This window comes from Moschus berezovskii, chromosome 17, assembly GCF_049115385.1.
Source record: "Moschus berezovskii isolate FMDL1 chromosome 17, NW_MosBer_1.0, whole genome shotgun sequence".
NCBI lineage: Eukaryota > Metazoa > Chordata > Mammalia > Artiodactyla > Moschidae > Moschus > Moschus berezovskii.
The window spans coordinates 27526749-27543058 of record NC_142476.1 but is presented as its reverse complement, the minus strand read 5'-3'; the positions used below and the strand labels follow the sequence as shown (position 1 = coordinate 27543058).

At 40.0% G+C, this 16310-nt stretch overlaps 1 protein-coding gene across 4 annotated transcripts in view; it reads left to right on the top strand.

The window, feature by feature from the left end:
- SMG7 (SMG7 nonsense mediated mRNA decay factor) overlaps positions 1-16310 on the top strand; it is an 85507-nt gene that overhangs the window by 63546 nt on the left and 5651 nt on the right. For 2 of the 4 annotated variants that reach the window (XM_055419121.2, XM_055419119.2), the window contains 10 exons: positions 1673-1835; positions 2187-2343; positions 6165-6235; positions 7853-7913; positions 9043-9162; positions 9824-10112; positions 12082-12226; positions 12694-13076; positions 13931-14302; positions 15027-15176. In XM_055419121.2, the coding sequence (XP_055275096.1) occupies positions 1673-1835; positions 2187-2343; positions 6165-6235; positions 7853-7913; positions 9043-9162; positions 9824-10112; positions 12082-12226; positions 12694-13076; positions 13931-14302; positions 15027-15176 (1911 nt within the window). The remainder of the gene's footprint in view (positions 1-1672; positions 1836-2186; positions 2344-6164; positions 6236-7852; positions 7914-9042; positions 9163-9823; positions 10113-12081; positions 12227-12693; positions 13077-13930; positions 14303-15026; positions 15177-16310) is intronic. The other 2 variants (XM_055419122.2, XM_055419123.2) reach the window with 2 other exon arrangements.

Here is a 16310-nt window from a genome sequence, read left to right as displayed (position 1 = left end):
TATAGGGGAGAACAAGACACAGTCTGTACCTTCATGAACTTTTATTATCATTTGCTAGTACTAGGCTGCTCTCATATGCTATGTTTCTGTACATAAACTAGAAAAAAAAATTTTTAATTTTGTTCAGTAGAACATTGCCTTCTAAAATAAATGCCACTGGATTTATAGATACAAGGGATACATTACTATAAATTATACTCCTAGAAAAGCACACTTCTTGAAAAACAGTATTCTCATGCCAATCTTATGTGTTTGTTTAAATAGCTGATCTGTAAAGTTGGATGTAGAGAATGAAAGAAGAGTTATGGGAGTACTCTGGAAAAGAAATAGCATTTCAGGACATTTAGAGTAAAGGAAAGAAAAATGGTTGATGCCATTCGAAAAGGAGTAAGCATTCTTGATGTATATACTGGAAAGACAGATGGCAGGATGATAGAGAGAATAGAGTTAAAGAGAAATACAACTGTGTTTTTTCCAATGATGTGAAAGATCTTGTTAGTAAAATTATGAAACTTATTCTGGATGTTTCACATTCTTTATGTAAAAAAAAAAATCTCAGAATAGGCTGGACACAGGCAGCTATAAATTTCTGAGATGGTAAGATCTCTTGTCACTGCTGGTAGAAGTGTAAGTGACATAATCCATTTCCCATCATAAGGCTAGTGAGAGTGAACCCTACTTTCTTCAAAAGTTTTGCCAGCATAGCCATTTGGCCATGGCTGAAGTGTGAGGTGAAACCAGAATGTCATCTCTAATAGCTATCAAGTTTGTTAGGAACTTGTGCTGGAAAACTGTTTTATAGGGGAGTAATCTAAACTGCTGCAGATATTAAGGTAGAAGGGTAATGAAGTTAAGGCAGCTGAGAGCATGTAGGTGAATTTTTCCTTACAGTGATGTTTAGCAGGTCACTGTGAACACACAGTTCATAAGTAGGAGAAATTTGGTAGTGAAGGCCATTGCTTTTCTGATAGAGGAACATGTCGTATAATAATTTGTACAAATGCCTATTCAGTTCAGTTCAGTCGCTCAGTCGTGTCCTTCTCTTTGAGTCAGCTCTTCGCATCAGGTGGCCTATAATACTTGTTAATGACTGCTTTGGTTTATCATTTACCCTGTGTTTCAGATACGTTTTTGCTATATATCTCATTTATAAATAAATTTTTTTAAATGTGTCAAGCGTTTTAAAGAGTAAGCTTTATGACCAAGTTTGGAAGACATTTGTTACGTGCCAAGAGTTCAAAAACGTGTATTTTGCCTCTTTTTACTTGAAATTTTGATTTTCACTATGTGCACCTGTTTTGTCATCATTGGTTCTGGTTTCATATTTTAGTATATTTGCATCTCTTATAAAACAGCTTCTAATGAATTAAAATGTATAAATTTATTAATAGTCCTCTAAAAAGTTTTCCTCAGATCATATTAAAAATATATATAGTTTCTTGTGGAAAAAAGTATTGTTTAAAAAAAAAAAATCAGCTCTGTGGTGACTGGGTTAAATCTTTTCAAGGCAGAAAGTCAACAGGAGAAACATCAGACCGCATCATATTCCATTAAAATACTCATCTATAAACGTTACCCTTGTGGTTTAAATGCAGACTGCCAGTTTAATTATTGTGCTGAAGACAGCTTCAGTTCTTGATAATATATTCAGTATTCCCGTCGTCTTTTACAGAGGCTGCTATTCCAGAAAGCTTTCAACTCTCAGCAGTTAGTTCATGTCACTGTCATTAACCTGTTTCAACTTCATCACCTTCGTGACTTTAGCAACGAAACGGAGCAGCATAGTTATAGCCAAGATGAGCAGCTGTGTTGGACACAGTTGCTGGCCCTCTTTAGTGAGTATTAAATCATTTAACTTCCTATGCCATCTTTTTTGGGAAGCATGAACTTTGACATTTTCATCATTGCAACAAACCATTAGTAACATGAAAAAGTGCTATTTATTTCATAATACTGAATCAGGATGCCTAAACCCTAAGTTCTCTCCTTTTATCTGCGGACATCCCCTTCACCAACTGTATCTGTGACATTTCTAACATGGGAAAGAAAATGTCTGTTTAGAAAGAAGCTGTAAGATATTTAAGTGTTAAGTAGCATATAGCCCAAGGCTCATAGTAATATCTTAATTTGGACTGGTACACAATTTCAAATATCTTATTCTTTGTGCACACATTTTTTTCTTTAAGTGTCTTTTCTTGGCATCCTGTGCAAGTGTCCTCTCCAGAACAAGTCTCAGGAGGAATCCTACAATGCCTATCCCCTACCTGCCGTCAAGGTGTCCATGGACTGGCTGAGACTCAGACCCAGGGTGTTTCAGGAGGCAGTGGTGGATGAAAGACAGTAGTAAGTATCTCGGAATTTCACATTAGCTGTGTGCTTTGTTTGTTTGATATCCATAGATATGTAGAAACTGCCTTCTAACACAATATGGGAACAGTGGAGGACTTGTATTTTCCACCTACTCTCTAGAAATTGAACTGAAGACTTCTTTGTATGCTTTTCACTTACTTGTTTGAATTCTTCACGGGAGGCACAATCTTAAGGATTTCTGACTTGCTGTGTGCTCCCGCATTCCTGGTTGCCATCCTGGGGAAAAGGCATTTTTCATATTGCAAAATGAAGTAGTTTGTTTGTTTCTTACTCATTACAATACGCCCCAATTTTCTGTTTAGGAATTGAAGGGGAGAGATTTTTTACTTCTTCCATTCTTTTTTTTAACTAAGCTGTTTGATGTTGACTTTCAGTAACACCCAGTTTGAGTTACACTTGTTCTAAGCATAGAGGATTGGATATTATTTGGGCTCTCATGATTTTCCGTGTAATCTCTACTCAGAATATTCCTGACAGTTCTTAGGAATTATTCATTGCTGCTAAGTCACTTCAGTCGTGTCCGACTCTGTGCGACCCCATGGACGGCAGTCCACCAGGGTCCGCCATCCCTGGGATTCTCCAGGCAAGAACACTGGAGTGGGTTGCCATTTCCTTCTCCAACGTGTGAAAGTGAAAAGTGAAAGTGAAGGTGCTCAGTCTTGTCTGACTAGTAGCGACCCCATGGACTGTAGCCCACCAGGCTCCTCTGTCCATGGGATTTTCTAGGCAAGAGTACTGGAGTGGCTTGCCATTGCCTTCTCCGAATTATTCATTAGACAGTGACAAATGAAAGGTTTCAGTTTACCTTTGGCCATAGGAATAAATGGGCTTCCCTGGTGGCTCATTGGTAAAGAATTCATCTGCCGGTGCAGGAGCCGCAGTTTCAATCCCTGGTCAGAAAGATCCTCTCGAGAAGGAAATGGCAACCCACTCCAGAATTCTTGCCTGGAAAATCCCATTGTCAGAAGAGCCTGGCAGGTTATAGTCCACAGGTTCACAAAAAGAGTCAGACATGACTTAGCCCCTAAACAACAATAGAATAGATACTTCCAGTAAGGCTTTGCAGTGAGTGAGAAGCTTCTCTCCTGCATACTTTGATGATGGATATTGGGAGAGTCTCTGAAATTTCTACTTCGTGGCTCAGCATCTACGTATTGACCAAGGTCACAATCTGAAAAATGTCCTAGCCACATTCAGGACCCCATGATCCCTCTTTGTGCTTGTCTTACTTCAGTTCAGTTCAGTCGCTCAGTCGTGTCCGACTCTCCGCGACCCCAAGAATCACAGCACGCCAGGCCTCCCTATCCATCACCAACTCCCGGAGTTCACTCAAACTCATGTCGGTGATGCCATCCAGCCATCTCATTCTCTGTCGTCCCCTTCTCCTCCCGCCCCCAATCTTTCCCAGCATCAGAGTCTTTTCCAGTGAGTCAACTCGTCGCATGAGGTGGCCAAAGTATTGGAGCTTCAGCTTTAGCATCAGTCCCTCCAATGAACACCCAGGATCAATCTCCCTTAGAATGGACTGGTTGGATCTCCTTGCGGTACAAGGGACTCTCAAGAGTCTTCTCCAACTCTCCTCCCCTCAAATCTAACTTTGCTGCTGCAGCTGCTGCTGCTAAGTCGCTTCAGTCATGTCCAACTCTGTGCAACCCCATAGACGGCAGCCCACCAGGTTCCACTGCCCCTGGGATTCTCCAGGCAAGAACACTGGAGTGGGTTGCCATTTCCTTCTCCAATGCATGAAAGTGAAAAGTGAAAGTGAAGTCGCTCAGTCATGTCCAACTCTTCGCGACCCCATGGACTGCAGCCTACCAGGCTCCTCTGTCCATTGGCTTTTCCAGGCAAGAGTACTGGAGTGGGGAGCCATCGCCTTCTCCGAAATCTAACTTTCAGCGCCTTCATTTTTTATATTGTCATGAATGGAGTTTAGCAACATAAGCACAGCATACTACACTTCTCTTTTTCATGCTAAGATAGCTATTAGTAAGTTATATTTTAGATAGTGTTTTCTTACAGAGTTTTCATTTCTTAACCAGAAGCTATACCTTTTTCCTTCTCATGTGTACTTTAGAACTTGTGTTTGGTTCAGTAAGTTGTATTAGTAATGTATGGAAAAAGCATTGATATTTTTATTTAGTTTTTTTTTTTTGTTCCTGTACAGTGAGTGATCTTTTAGGCCCATTCTGTGCGTTCTCATTTCTTTTCTTTTAATTTTATTTTCGCTGTGCCACATAAGTTGCAGGATCTTAATTCCCCCACCAGTGATTGAAGCTGGGTCACAGCAGCAATAGCCCCGAGTCCTAACCGCTAGGCTGCCAGGGAACTCCCTGTGCATTCTTGTCATTGCAAACGATATTCAACCAGAAGAAATAGCTTTATTTTCAAACTTCTTTCCTTTTTCTTCCGTATCATTTACTCTTCTCCCTTCTTTCTCTCAGATTTATTGGGATCTTTAGAATTATGTCCTTGCAGGTATTTTATCTTAAAGTATGTTATTACTCATTTTTAGCTAGTTTGGGGTATTTCTCTAAAACTGAAGGTTTTCCTAATGTATCTGATACATCAAGGTGTAATAATCCTCATATCTTTAAAATGAGGGAAAAAACAATTTTCTGAACTTCAAGTAACCTTCAATTTCTTGCTTTTGACCATTATAATTTCTAGAACTTGTTTTCTTCTATTCTTTTTTGAGAACATGTTCTCTTAAACTGAATAAGTACATGAAATAATGATGTATTTTTTTTTTCTTTGTAGAAAGCAGAGTTAGACTTAAGTAACCCACAGTGGGGTAAAGCAGTATATCATTAAGTCATTTCTTACACTCTTTTTTGTCTGTTTCTTGAGATCTCCTATTTGTTGCATAGAGACATTCATTGTTCTAGTCTAGCATTCTTTATTAGGTTATTAACCTTCCTTTTCAACCGTCTCTTAATTCATTACATCCCCAAAGGCTTGTAGCAGACATTTATTCTTCAATGATGTTTCCTTATACATTTTTTCTATATTATTCATTTATATATATTTTAAAGTAGCGTATTCCCATATTTTAAAGTGTACAGCTGTTAGCTTCCAGGTTTTTTCTCTGATGTGATGATGTGCATCCAGTCTCTCTATCCTGGGCAACTCACCCTGACTTTTAAATTTTTTTTAAAGCCACACTTTTTTTACCAACATTGGTGGTTACATATTTCTAGAAAATCTTAATATTATCTTAAGTAGACTGTAATTATTTTTAATATTTAAGTATTAAGAATATTTTTAAATATTTTGCAAACTTTGGCAAAGGTTTGATGTTAGGAGACAGAGGTAAGGACATTGTAACAGTGTGAGAGCTTTTATTTGTCATAAAGGAAAAGGCATATTCATCACTTTGAATGTGATTTGACTATGATGTAACCGCATCCCCTGTCACAGATTAAGAACTAGTAATGGCATAACTGATAATGTATGTGAAAAATATAAAAACATAATGTACTATTTCTCTGGTCAAAAGTTTCTCAGTAAATAGCCATTTTCAATGAATAAAACTGACGAGTCAGTTTTCCTAATTGTTAAATTAGGAACCTGGGGACTAATCTGCAGTAGTAGGTCTCTGTTACAAAAGTTTGGCCCTTCTGGTGTCTCTTACTTAGACACATTTGGAATTACATTTTAGGAAATCATACAGCATTTAAAATGCTAAACCATGAGAAAAATACATAGTCTAGGTCCTATTGGTAACATTCTTATGGTTTATTAACGTCTGATTTCTCATGCAAAAATAAAGTCTGAACTATCTGTTTAATTTACAGCATTTGGCCGTGGCTGATTTCTCTCCTGAACAGTTTCCATCCCCATGAAGAAGATCTTTCAAGCACTAATGGTAAGGGCTCCGTTAACCTTGTGTTGCTGACATTGTTCTCGGATCACTAATAGTGGGCTTAGTGAAAGTGAAAGTCACTCAATTGTGTCCGACTGTTTGCGACCCCATGGACTGTGCAGTTCGTGGAATTCTCCAGGCCAGAGTATTGGAGTGGGTAGCCTTTCCCCTTCTCCAGGGAATCTTTCCAACCCAGGGATTGAACCTAGGTCTCCCACATTGCAGGCGGATTCTTTACCAGCTGAGCCACAAAGGAAGTAAATAGTGGGCTTAAGGCCAGAGAAAAACAAGGTTTTGTTCTTAAGTGTTGGACTTTTTCAGTATCTCAGAGGAGACTTTGTGCTTTGCATTGGTTAAGTGGGTGGAAATAGAAGTAATAATCCTCTTGTAGTTCTCTCAGCTTATTCTCCTGTTCTGCTTCATTTGAATAGGAGTCCAGAAAGTAGTGTTTTCAGATTCTTTCCATCTTCCCTTCTTCCTCATTCTTACTAGTTATTTTGTGAACAACATTACTCTGTCAAAGTAATACTTGCTTATCAGGACATGTGGGACATACAAACATAAAGAACACAAGTCCCCCTTAGTTCTCTCCTACAGAAATACTCTCTGTACTATTCACGATACTATATTTTCTTTGAGGCTTTTACTTACGTATACATACACATACCTGCATGTGATTGATATCACATCGTTACAGTTATGTGATATAGTTACAACTTGGACTTTCCTATAGCTCAGAGGGTAAAGAATCTGCCTGCAATACAGGAGATCCGGGTTTGATCCCTGGGTCTGGAAGATCCCCTAGAGAAGGAAATGCAACCCACTCCAGTATTCTTGCCTGGAGAATCCCATGGACAGAGGAGCCTGGTGGGCTACAGTCCATGGGGAGTTGGACACGACTAAGCCATACACACACACTTGCTTTATAAATTTAACGAGATACTGTTAGCATTTTTCTTTGTCATTTAAATATTTTGGAACATGATTTTTTAAAGGCTGCTTAGTATTCCATCCTGTGGCTATGCCATAATTTATTTAATCATATCCATTTGCTTGTAACTTTGCCCCATTATAAATAGCACTGCACTGAACAAACTGTAGTTGACTTCTTTCTGATTATTTTTCTTCCATTTGATCAGTGCCCCTCAAGCGTCATATTTGCAAATGAATCACTTGGGATCTTGTTAAAATGCAATTTATGATTCTGTAGGTTTGGGATAATGCCCAAGATTCTGTATTTCTTACAAGCTCCTGGGTGATGTAATGTTGATATTCAGTGCTTTGAGTTAACAAGGAGATAATCTAAACATTGTGATTAATGGATCGAGCTGTGGATTTTTAAGGCTGCTAGGGGAAAAAATAGTCCATCGTACCCATCCTCCTCAGCCTTGAGTCGTAGGTGAGTATGAGGGCAATGTCACGGGCTCAGAGGCCACAGGTAGGGGCTTGACAGGTCAGTTATTTTATCACAGTAACTATAAAGAGGAACAGAGAACTGTGAGCATTAATCTTTCTTTCTGTCTAGAAAATATTCTTTTTTTAATATAGGAAGCAGTATCCTGCCAAACAGTAATATTTTAATTAAAATGTTTACAAGTCTTGATTTCTGCCCTTCTCTAGCAACACCACTTCCAGAGGAGTTTGAGTTACAAGGATTCTTGGCTTTGAGACCTTCTTTCAGGTAGGTGGCCTTTGTCACTGTTTATCTAGAGTATATAAAAGCTTCCTAATGTACTTCCCTACTTAAAAGTTCTCTCCTTAGTCCATTTTTACTCTGCTTCTGCAGTTAATAAAGTATAGATTTGACGATGTCCCATTACTAGTACAGAAAACTTCAATTTACACGTCCCCAGTTGTTAAAATATCTTTTTTATCTTGATGTCCAAAAGCTTAGTTTTTCAGCCATATTTCCTGCGACTTTCACCCCCTTCCCCTCCAGCAGTTACGCGTGTTATACGTAAGCTGTGACCTGAACTTGAATAGCTCTGTAGTTTTATTCCTCCAAAACTTTGTTCCTGCTGCGCCTGGAACGTTCACATTCCTCTTTCGTCCTTCCCTTACTAATCTGTAAGCTCTTAACCATACCTGTCCAGGGTCCATCTCTTATTTTGTGAACCTTTTCAAAGCTTATCAGAAGACAGTAATGTTTCTTTATAATGCTTCTCTTATTCTTTGCTTAGCTTTTATTTCTTTGGATTAAATCATAATTATTTGTTCCTGAAGGTAGGGAGACTATTTATCTTTGTATCCTCAGTTTCTGACCTACTGCCTGGAAGTTCTTAGATGCTGCTGCTCCTTTTTTTTTTTTAAGATAGCTTAAAGAGAACATTTGAAAAACCCTTATTTTTTAGGTTGACTTACTTTTCTAATGTCAATGAGTTTTTTTGCTCCATACACTTTATGGTATGTGTTCATTTTTTTTCTAATTTAGATTGGGCCACCTTGAAGTGAATAGATAATACTGTTAGAATAGATAGCTCAGAGACTCTAGCATTGCCATGGTTGTTTGAAGTAAGTTACTTACAGTATGAGCTTACTGTTAAATGAAAACTTTATTCTTCTTAAAAAAAAAAGTCATTCCTAATAAAACATTGTGATTTATTTCAACGTCTCCATGAGAAAGTGAAATATAAATAAAAATATCACATTAGTATTGCTTTATTTCATGGTATTTACAATCTTTAAGAGTTTAAATAAAAGTTCAAGCAAATGCAGCTAATTACAACAAATAGCTAACCTATATGGAAAAATCTGAAGCCATTGCAGTTCATTAGGTTTAATTTTCTATAATTTGCTTTTGTCAATTTTAGGAACTTGGATTTTTCCAAAGGTCATCAGGGTATTACAGGAGACAAAGAGGGTCAGCAACGGCAAATACGACAGCAGCGTCTGATCTCTATAGGCAAATGGATTGCAGATAATCAGCCGAGGTATTCCTCATCAGATACATACACACACCCCATATGAGTTTTACAGTTTGGTATAAAACTATTGATTATAAACTCTTAAGTCAAAAGTTTGGGAACACAGCGCCAGATTATGACCCTAGTGATCTTCAGAATCTCTTTAATCTCTGTCCTGTTATTACACTGCCTCTTTTAGAGGAATTGGCCTCGTCTCCCTTACTTATTATGAGATGCTTCTCCAATTTATAAACACCTTTATAAATCTTAACTAAATTGTATGTTCACAGTTAACGATGATTTGTGTTGACAAGGGCATGCATGGTGGTCAGTTTCAGTCAAGACAGACCAGGATGATGCTTGTGGCATCTCTGAGCTTCAGTTTTCACACCTATAAAATAGGAACTTCAAGGGCCTAGTCTAGTGTCTTGTGCTTAAAACATGCTGAGCAAATGTAACTATACTTACTAGAAAAACGTTAAAAGGGCCTAGTCGTGTGTTGTGGTGATGTGTGGTGGCATAATGAGAACGTGAGTTTCTACAGAACTGCTGTTTATGTTCCCCAAATCCACACTATTGCATCCTGCTGTTTCCCACATTTTAAGGATGTGGGACCCGTACAAAGTTCAGCTGCTGCTGTTTTTTAGATTTATGTTTTTCATATATGGATTTACTTTTACTTTTTTAGGCTGATGCAGTGTGAAAATGAGGTAGGGAAATTGTTGTTTATCACAGAAATCCCAGAGTTAATAGTGGAAGACCCCAGTGAAGCCAAAGAGAACCTCATTCTGCAAGACACAACCATCATAGAGTCCCTGGCAGCTGACGGGAACCCAGGACTGAAATCAGTGCTGTCTACAGGCCGAAATCTAAGCAACAGCTGTGACACAGGAGAGAAACCAGTGGTCACCTTCAAAGAGAACGTTAAGCCACGAGAAGTGAACAGAGACCAAGGAAGAAGTTTTCCTCCCAAAGAGGTGAGAAGGGGCTATAGCAGAGGAGTAAGTGTAGCTGAGAATGGTGGAAAGAAGGACAGCAACAGGAGGAAAACAGAAACCGAGAAACGCGCCTTAGAGAAGTCACAGGGGCCGGGAAAGCAGAGCGGCAGTGCAGGCGAGCTGTGCTTGGACTCTAAAGCAGGCAGAGGAAAGCTCGCAAAAGGCAAGGGTTTTCATCGCGTTCCTAAGCCCCTGAGAACTGGCTGCTCAGGAAGCTCCAGTGCACTCTAAGAAGACTGCATAGTAAGGTAACATGAAGGACTATGGTGGATCTGTACTCTTGTCAGTTCACAGAAATTGTAACGTGAGTGAAAAAATCTTAACCTGATTGGACATCTTTGTCGGTTCTCTCCAGTTTAAGTGGTAGGAAATGAAACCAGTTGCAGAGCTGTCAATTTCACAAATAATTACGTTTTCTTTGGGAGCTATAACTGCGATGTTTTAAAAATTTGAGATCTTTATAGATCCCACAGAGCTGAGTTATGTTAAGCTGAGTATGTTAAGGCTTACACAGTGGTGTTTTTTTTTGGATTTTTTTTCCCCCCAGATTCACTGTACAAAATGAAATACATTTTTGGAAAAAGATTTTCCTTGACATTTATATCTGCCCCAGCCAGTAGCATTGTATAACCTCAGTGTTATCCGGGCTCATGGGAATTTGTAAAGCAAGAATACAAGTCTCCTGCTGGGGAAAAATAAACACTACTCAGTTATTTGTGACTTGTTTATATTGTATATATGTATGTATCTTTCCAAAGAGATACAGATGATTTCATATAAACAGAAAAAGGTCTTTACTCTGTGCTGGTCTTATTAATGTTTGTAGCCATCTAATTCATTAAACACATTTTGGCAAATGTATTTATTTACAGTAAGCATGAGGAATCTTACATTTTTGAAAGCTGCTTTCAGATAAACAGTGTCTACAGTGTATTTCGCTTACAAGGTTTTTTGGGGAAAAGAACATAATAGTTCCATTTTAATATTAATAGCAGAGGGAGAGACAGAGAAAAACGTGGTAGAAATTGAGGAAAGAGGCACAAGAGAGTGAGAGGCACTGGGGAAAGGCAAGGAAAAAACGCCAAAAGGACTGGAAAGCCAGAGATCAGTGTTTTAGGGGTAAAGGGTTCAGCTGTTTCCTGCCTGCTCTGCCTTCATTCTCTGAAACTGCCTCCCAGAAAGGTCCAGGAAAATGAAGTCTCTTCCAATCTCTCATCCCTTTTAAATCTGAGTATCTATGATTAAAGAAGGCCTGACAATAATCAGTGTATCACCACCCTCTGTACCTCATCCAGAATTTTCTATTAAATGCTGCCAGTTTTCCTCAGTTGTACTCATCTTCATATTACTTGAGCAGTGCATATGACATCTGCTTCTCTAGCTCCATGTATAGGATCTCAGGCCTGATTTTTTACTGCTGAAAGTATCCTCATTTATTCTGGGGGTGGTAGGGTTGCAGGGTGGAGGTTGGTTACTTGACTGATACCTTTAAAGCCTCCCAGATGAAGTTACACTGAGGGCCAAAGTGTCTCATCTGTGAGTTAGTGGTCATTATCAATCCATGTATGTTCTTAATGAATTAGAGAATACAGGGCCCTGGGGCCCATAATATTGGCTTAAGATAATAGGCATCTTTTTCACCCTGTTGGCATTGGGTGTCTCATTTGTAAAACAAATGAGTTCTCAAGCCTCTTCCATATTTCGTACTTCTGTGATTTTGTGAAAGCAAAATTATGAGTAAAACTAAGCCCTTACAGCTTTTTGTATTTCAGTAATTTGATTTTCCCATTCTTAATTTAGGTGAAGTGAATTATCTTCAGCATGTACTTTATTTTTCTTTTTTTAAACACAGTATAGGGTTTTAAATCCTTTGTTAGAGTAGGTGCTACTTTCTGTCTCAGCTGAGTTTCAGATTATTATAGATAGTCTTGCTTCTGGTTGGTCATAGGTAAAATCTCAGACAGAGTTAAGAAAGACTCCAGTGTCTGAAGCCAGGAAAACACCTGTAACTCAAACCCCAAGTCAAGCAAGTAACTCCCAGTTCATCCCCATTCATCACCCTGGAGCCTTCCCTCCTCTTCCCAGCCGGCCAGGTAAATACATGTTTGTAATGTCTTCTGCTGAATTCCATCTGTGTAGGAGTTTCTGTTCACCTGATGAGAAATTCTAGACTCTGAGGGACATACTAAACCATTAATATTAGAAGGTATAAGGAAGTTCTCTTTTCCGTAATGTTTCAGTTATTTTTGAGCCATTTACCTGTAGTTTATGTGCAAGTGCATGCTTGTTATTAAGAAGGAATTCCTGTCAGTAAACATGGCATCTGAGAAACCTTTAGGACATTCCAGTTGCCTCAGTGGATAGTAGCATCAGGCAGTAATCTGTATTTAATTCTTGAAATCAGGTTAAAGGTTGACACTTGAGTCTTACTTGATGGTTGATCCCAGTCTTTCATGATTTATTAGAAAACCTCTTCTCCACCCCAGCCCCAAATGACTAATTTTTGTCTTTCGTTTGCTAAGTTTCCTTAGAACTAAAACGATGTTCTTCTATTTTGAAGGGTTCCCGCCCCCAACATATGTTATCCCCCCTCCTGTGGCATTTTCTATGGGCTCAGGTTACACCTTCCCAGCTGGTGTTTCTGTCCCAGGAACCTTTCTTCAGCCTACAGCTCACTCTCCAGCAGGAAACCAGGTGCAAGCTGGGAAACAGTCCCACATTCCTTACAGCCAGCAACGGCCCTCCGGACCAGGGCCAGTGACCCAGGGACCTCAACAGCCTCAGCCACCTTCCCAGCAGCCCCTCCCACCTCTACCAGCTCCGCCAACAGCACAGACTGCAAGCCAGCTGCAGGTTCAAGCTCTAGCTCAGCAGCAACAGTCCCCTACAAAAGCTGTGCCGGCTTTGGGGAAAAGTCCTCCTCACCACTCTGGATTCCAGCAGGTGAGTTACAGTTGTGTGTACTTCCAGCTGAGGTGAGGAGAGGAGCACCTGAACTCATTCAGTGTCAAGTTAATTAAAAATATTAGTTAATCCACTTCCTTCATTGAAATAGAGAGCTAATGGGGAAGTTGCTTTATAATACAGGGAGCTCAACCTGGGGAGGGTGGAATGGGGTGGGGCCAGGGGTGGGATGTGGGAGGGAGGGGATGTATGTATACCTACAGCTGATTCAGGTTGTTGTATGGCAGAAAACAATTCAACTTTGTGATGCAGTTATCCTCCAATTTTTAAAAAAATAAACATTTAGCTACTTTTTGCTTAGACTTATAATGATTATGGGAACACAGCAGTCTTTGCTGTTTAGGAAAGTTCAGTTGTTCTTTTTACTTTTGTAAAAGAGAATAGATATTACGTACCATACTTTGCTGTTACTGCTTGTCAGCTTTATAGAAAGGGATTTTCTGTAAATAATTTCCCGTATTTAAACCTGAACTACAGAAGGGAAATAGAATCGTGCTCTTGATGAGATGATAAGAGAACTGTGACACCAGTCTTAAGTATTATCATCCTGCAGCTCTTGGAGCAGAAGGGGAAATGGATGCATGCGCAGCCACCCACACTCACACCGTCATTTATTAAACCTCTTAATATTGGCATTGAAAGAGAATAGGAACTCGGTGCCCTTAATCTGTTCCCAGAAAGCTCTGTGTATTGAAAAACCTAAAGATCAAACAACCCTGCATGACCCAGAGTTTTGTTGGTAGTAAAATCTCTCAAGTTCTCTCTGTGAGTCCTCAGTGAAGTAGTAGTGCATTTTATCCTCATCTTGGTGAACCAGGCATCTCTTTTTTTAGTATCAACAGGCAGATGCCTCCAAACAGCTGTGGAATCCCCCTCAGGTTCAAGGCCCATTAGGGAAAATCATGCCTGTGAAACAGCCCTACTACCTTCAAACCCAAGACCCCATAAAACTGTTTGAGCCGTCGTTGCAACCTCCTGTAAGGCAGCAGCAGCCTCTCGAGAAAACAATGAAGCCTTTCCCCATGGAGCCATATAACCATAACCCCTCAGAAGTCAAGATCCCGGAGTTCTACTGGGATTCTTCCTACAGCGCTGCTGATAACAGAGCTGTGATGGCACAGCAAGCCAGTGTGGACCGCAGGGGCAAACGGTCCCCGGGAGTCTTCCGTCCAGAGCAGGACCCTGTGCCCAGGATGCCATTTGAGGTGCGTGTCCTTCCCTGTCACCAGGCACTTCAGAGATCTCACCTAGATGTTTAAAGGTCCCCCTCATTTCGTTAGTGCTACAGAACGCCCCTGAGTAAGTGGGTGCCGCTCTTGGTGCCCTCCTCATACCACATAGGTTCGGGGAAGCTGAAGAACGCTGTTCCTGACGCTGAACCGTGACGGTCTGGCAGAGAGGACCGTGTGCAGAAATCTCTAAGGCAGCACAGTAGAGAATTCTGAGACAAAGCTCCTCTCGGGCTGAATCATCTAAATTTAAAAGTAGGTTTACTGCATATTTAAGCAAGTGGCTTTCTGAGAGGAAGAAATTTAGCCCATCATCTTTGATGGTGAAGTTCACTGTCTTTGCCCTTTTTACTCATGAGAAACAGGTGTGTGTTGGTAACTTTTAAAAAAAAAAGCTGTTTCTCTGTTAGCACAAGATAGCTAACCTCTTCGCTCCCTTGCGTTGTTTCACTGGCTGTCCACATTAACCTTTTACGTTCTGCTGTTGGTCACTCTTTACTTCTTTCTGTTGTCTTCATCTTTCCTTCTTATTGTCCTCGTGTCATTTACTTTGGTGTTTCGGAGCCCTTTCCTCTTTGCATAATGCTGTCTGACTATCCCTTCCAGCTCCCTCCTTGACGTCAGCTGCCTTTGTCTCTCTCATGATGCTGTGCTTTTGTCTTCCCTTATTGCGTCTCACTGTGATCCTTTCTGTCACTAGGACCCCAGAGGCTCCCCTCTGCTTCCTCCGGACCTGTTAAAGAGTCTGGCTGCCTTGGAGGAAGAGGAAGAGCTGATTTTTTCTAACCCTCCTGATCTTTACCCAGCTCTGCTGGGGCCTCTCGCCTCTCTTCCTGGACGAAGCCTCTTTGTATGTATTTGATGTAATTCTTTTTCTTGCTGTAACCCCTACCTTTTCTTCTGAGATTTTGTAGTAGAATAGGTAGTTTCTTCTTTCTAGGGCTTTCCTTTTTTTAACAGAATTTAAAGCTCATTTCCTGATTGCCCAAACTAACATTCACATGACAGTAAATAGTTTCCCCAAATCTTGTAGCTTTGTAATATATGTTATCCAGAAAGCATCCTGCAGGGCTGGGCACACACAGGATGTAATGCTGGGAAATTAACTTCGTTTTCAGGTGTCATTTCCACCTGGACCCAGGAATTTTAGGTGTCATTTAATCTTGCTTAGGAACAATGAGATTTTTCCTCACGTATTCAAAATATGAAATGAAATAATGTTCCAGATGTTTTACTGAATAAAAAGATTCTCGATTGATTTTACTAAACAATAAGTGGTTCTTTTCTGTTTGGTTAACTAAGAGCTCTGATCTAAATTCAGAGCCAGATTTGGAATATGAAGAGGACTCTTTTAAAACATGGTTTGAGTGCCGTCAATGAGTGGGCACAGAGATAAGGTCCAAGAATTGATTAGTAGTCTCTTTTAAAAATAATCTTCTATAACCCAGTCTGCATTTCAAAGGATGCCATTATTTACATGTTTTACTGAGGTCGGGAACTGCAAGAAAGATGTATGCTATGAGGTTTTTTCCTCCCCTCCCTGCATCTTAATAAAGTGTAAAACATTTCTGAGTTCCACTTTCTTGCTGTTTCTTTCCTATAAACACAGGGTAAGAAAACATTCACAAGACTAAAGTGCACTGATTTTAGTGATAGAAATAAAAGCTTAATGGCTCTCCTGACAGAAACTGCCATCTGTAACACTTGAAGTTCCCTTAAGAATTTTTCTGAGTGAGCGGCCACACAGACCTCCCACTCCCCACCCTCCCCAAATTAGCAGAAATAAAAGATCCCCTAGACACCCAAATAGTAGTAGTGCAGTGACAGCGCCTAGAGGTGGTGGATAACCTAGCCACTCAAGTGTTGATTCTACATGTCTGCCTTTCTTGCTGGGTTTTTCTGGTTGGCTTAGGGGCCCAGGGGCAGGGCGCCTTTCTGTTCACTTGTCTCCTAATCCCTTAACTCTTGTTGTGCTTGCCTTCTC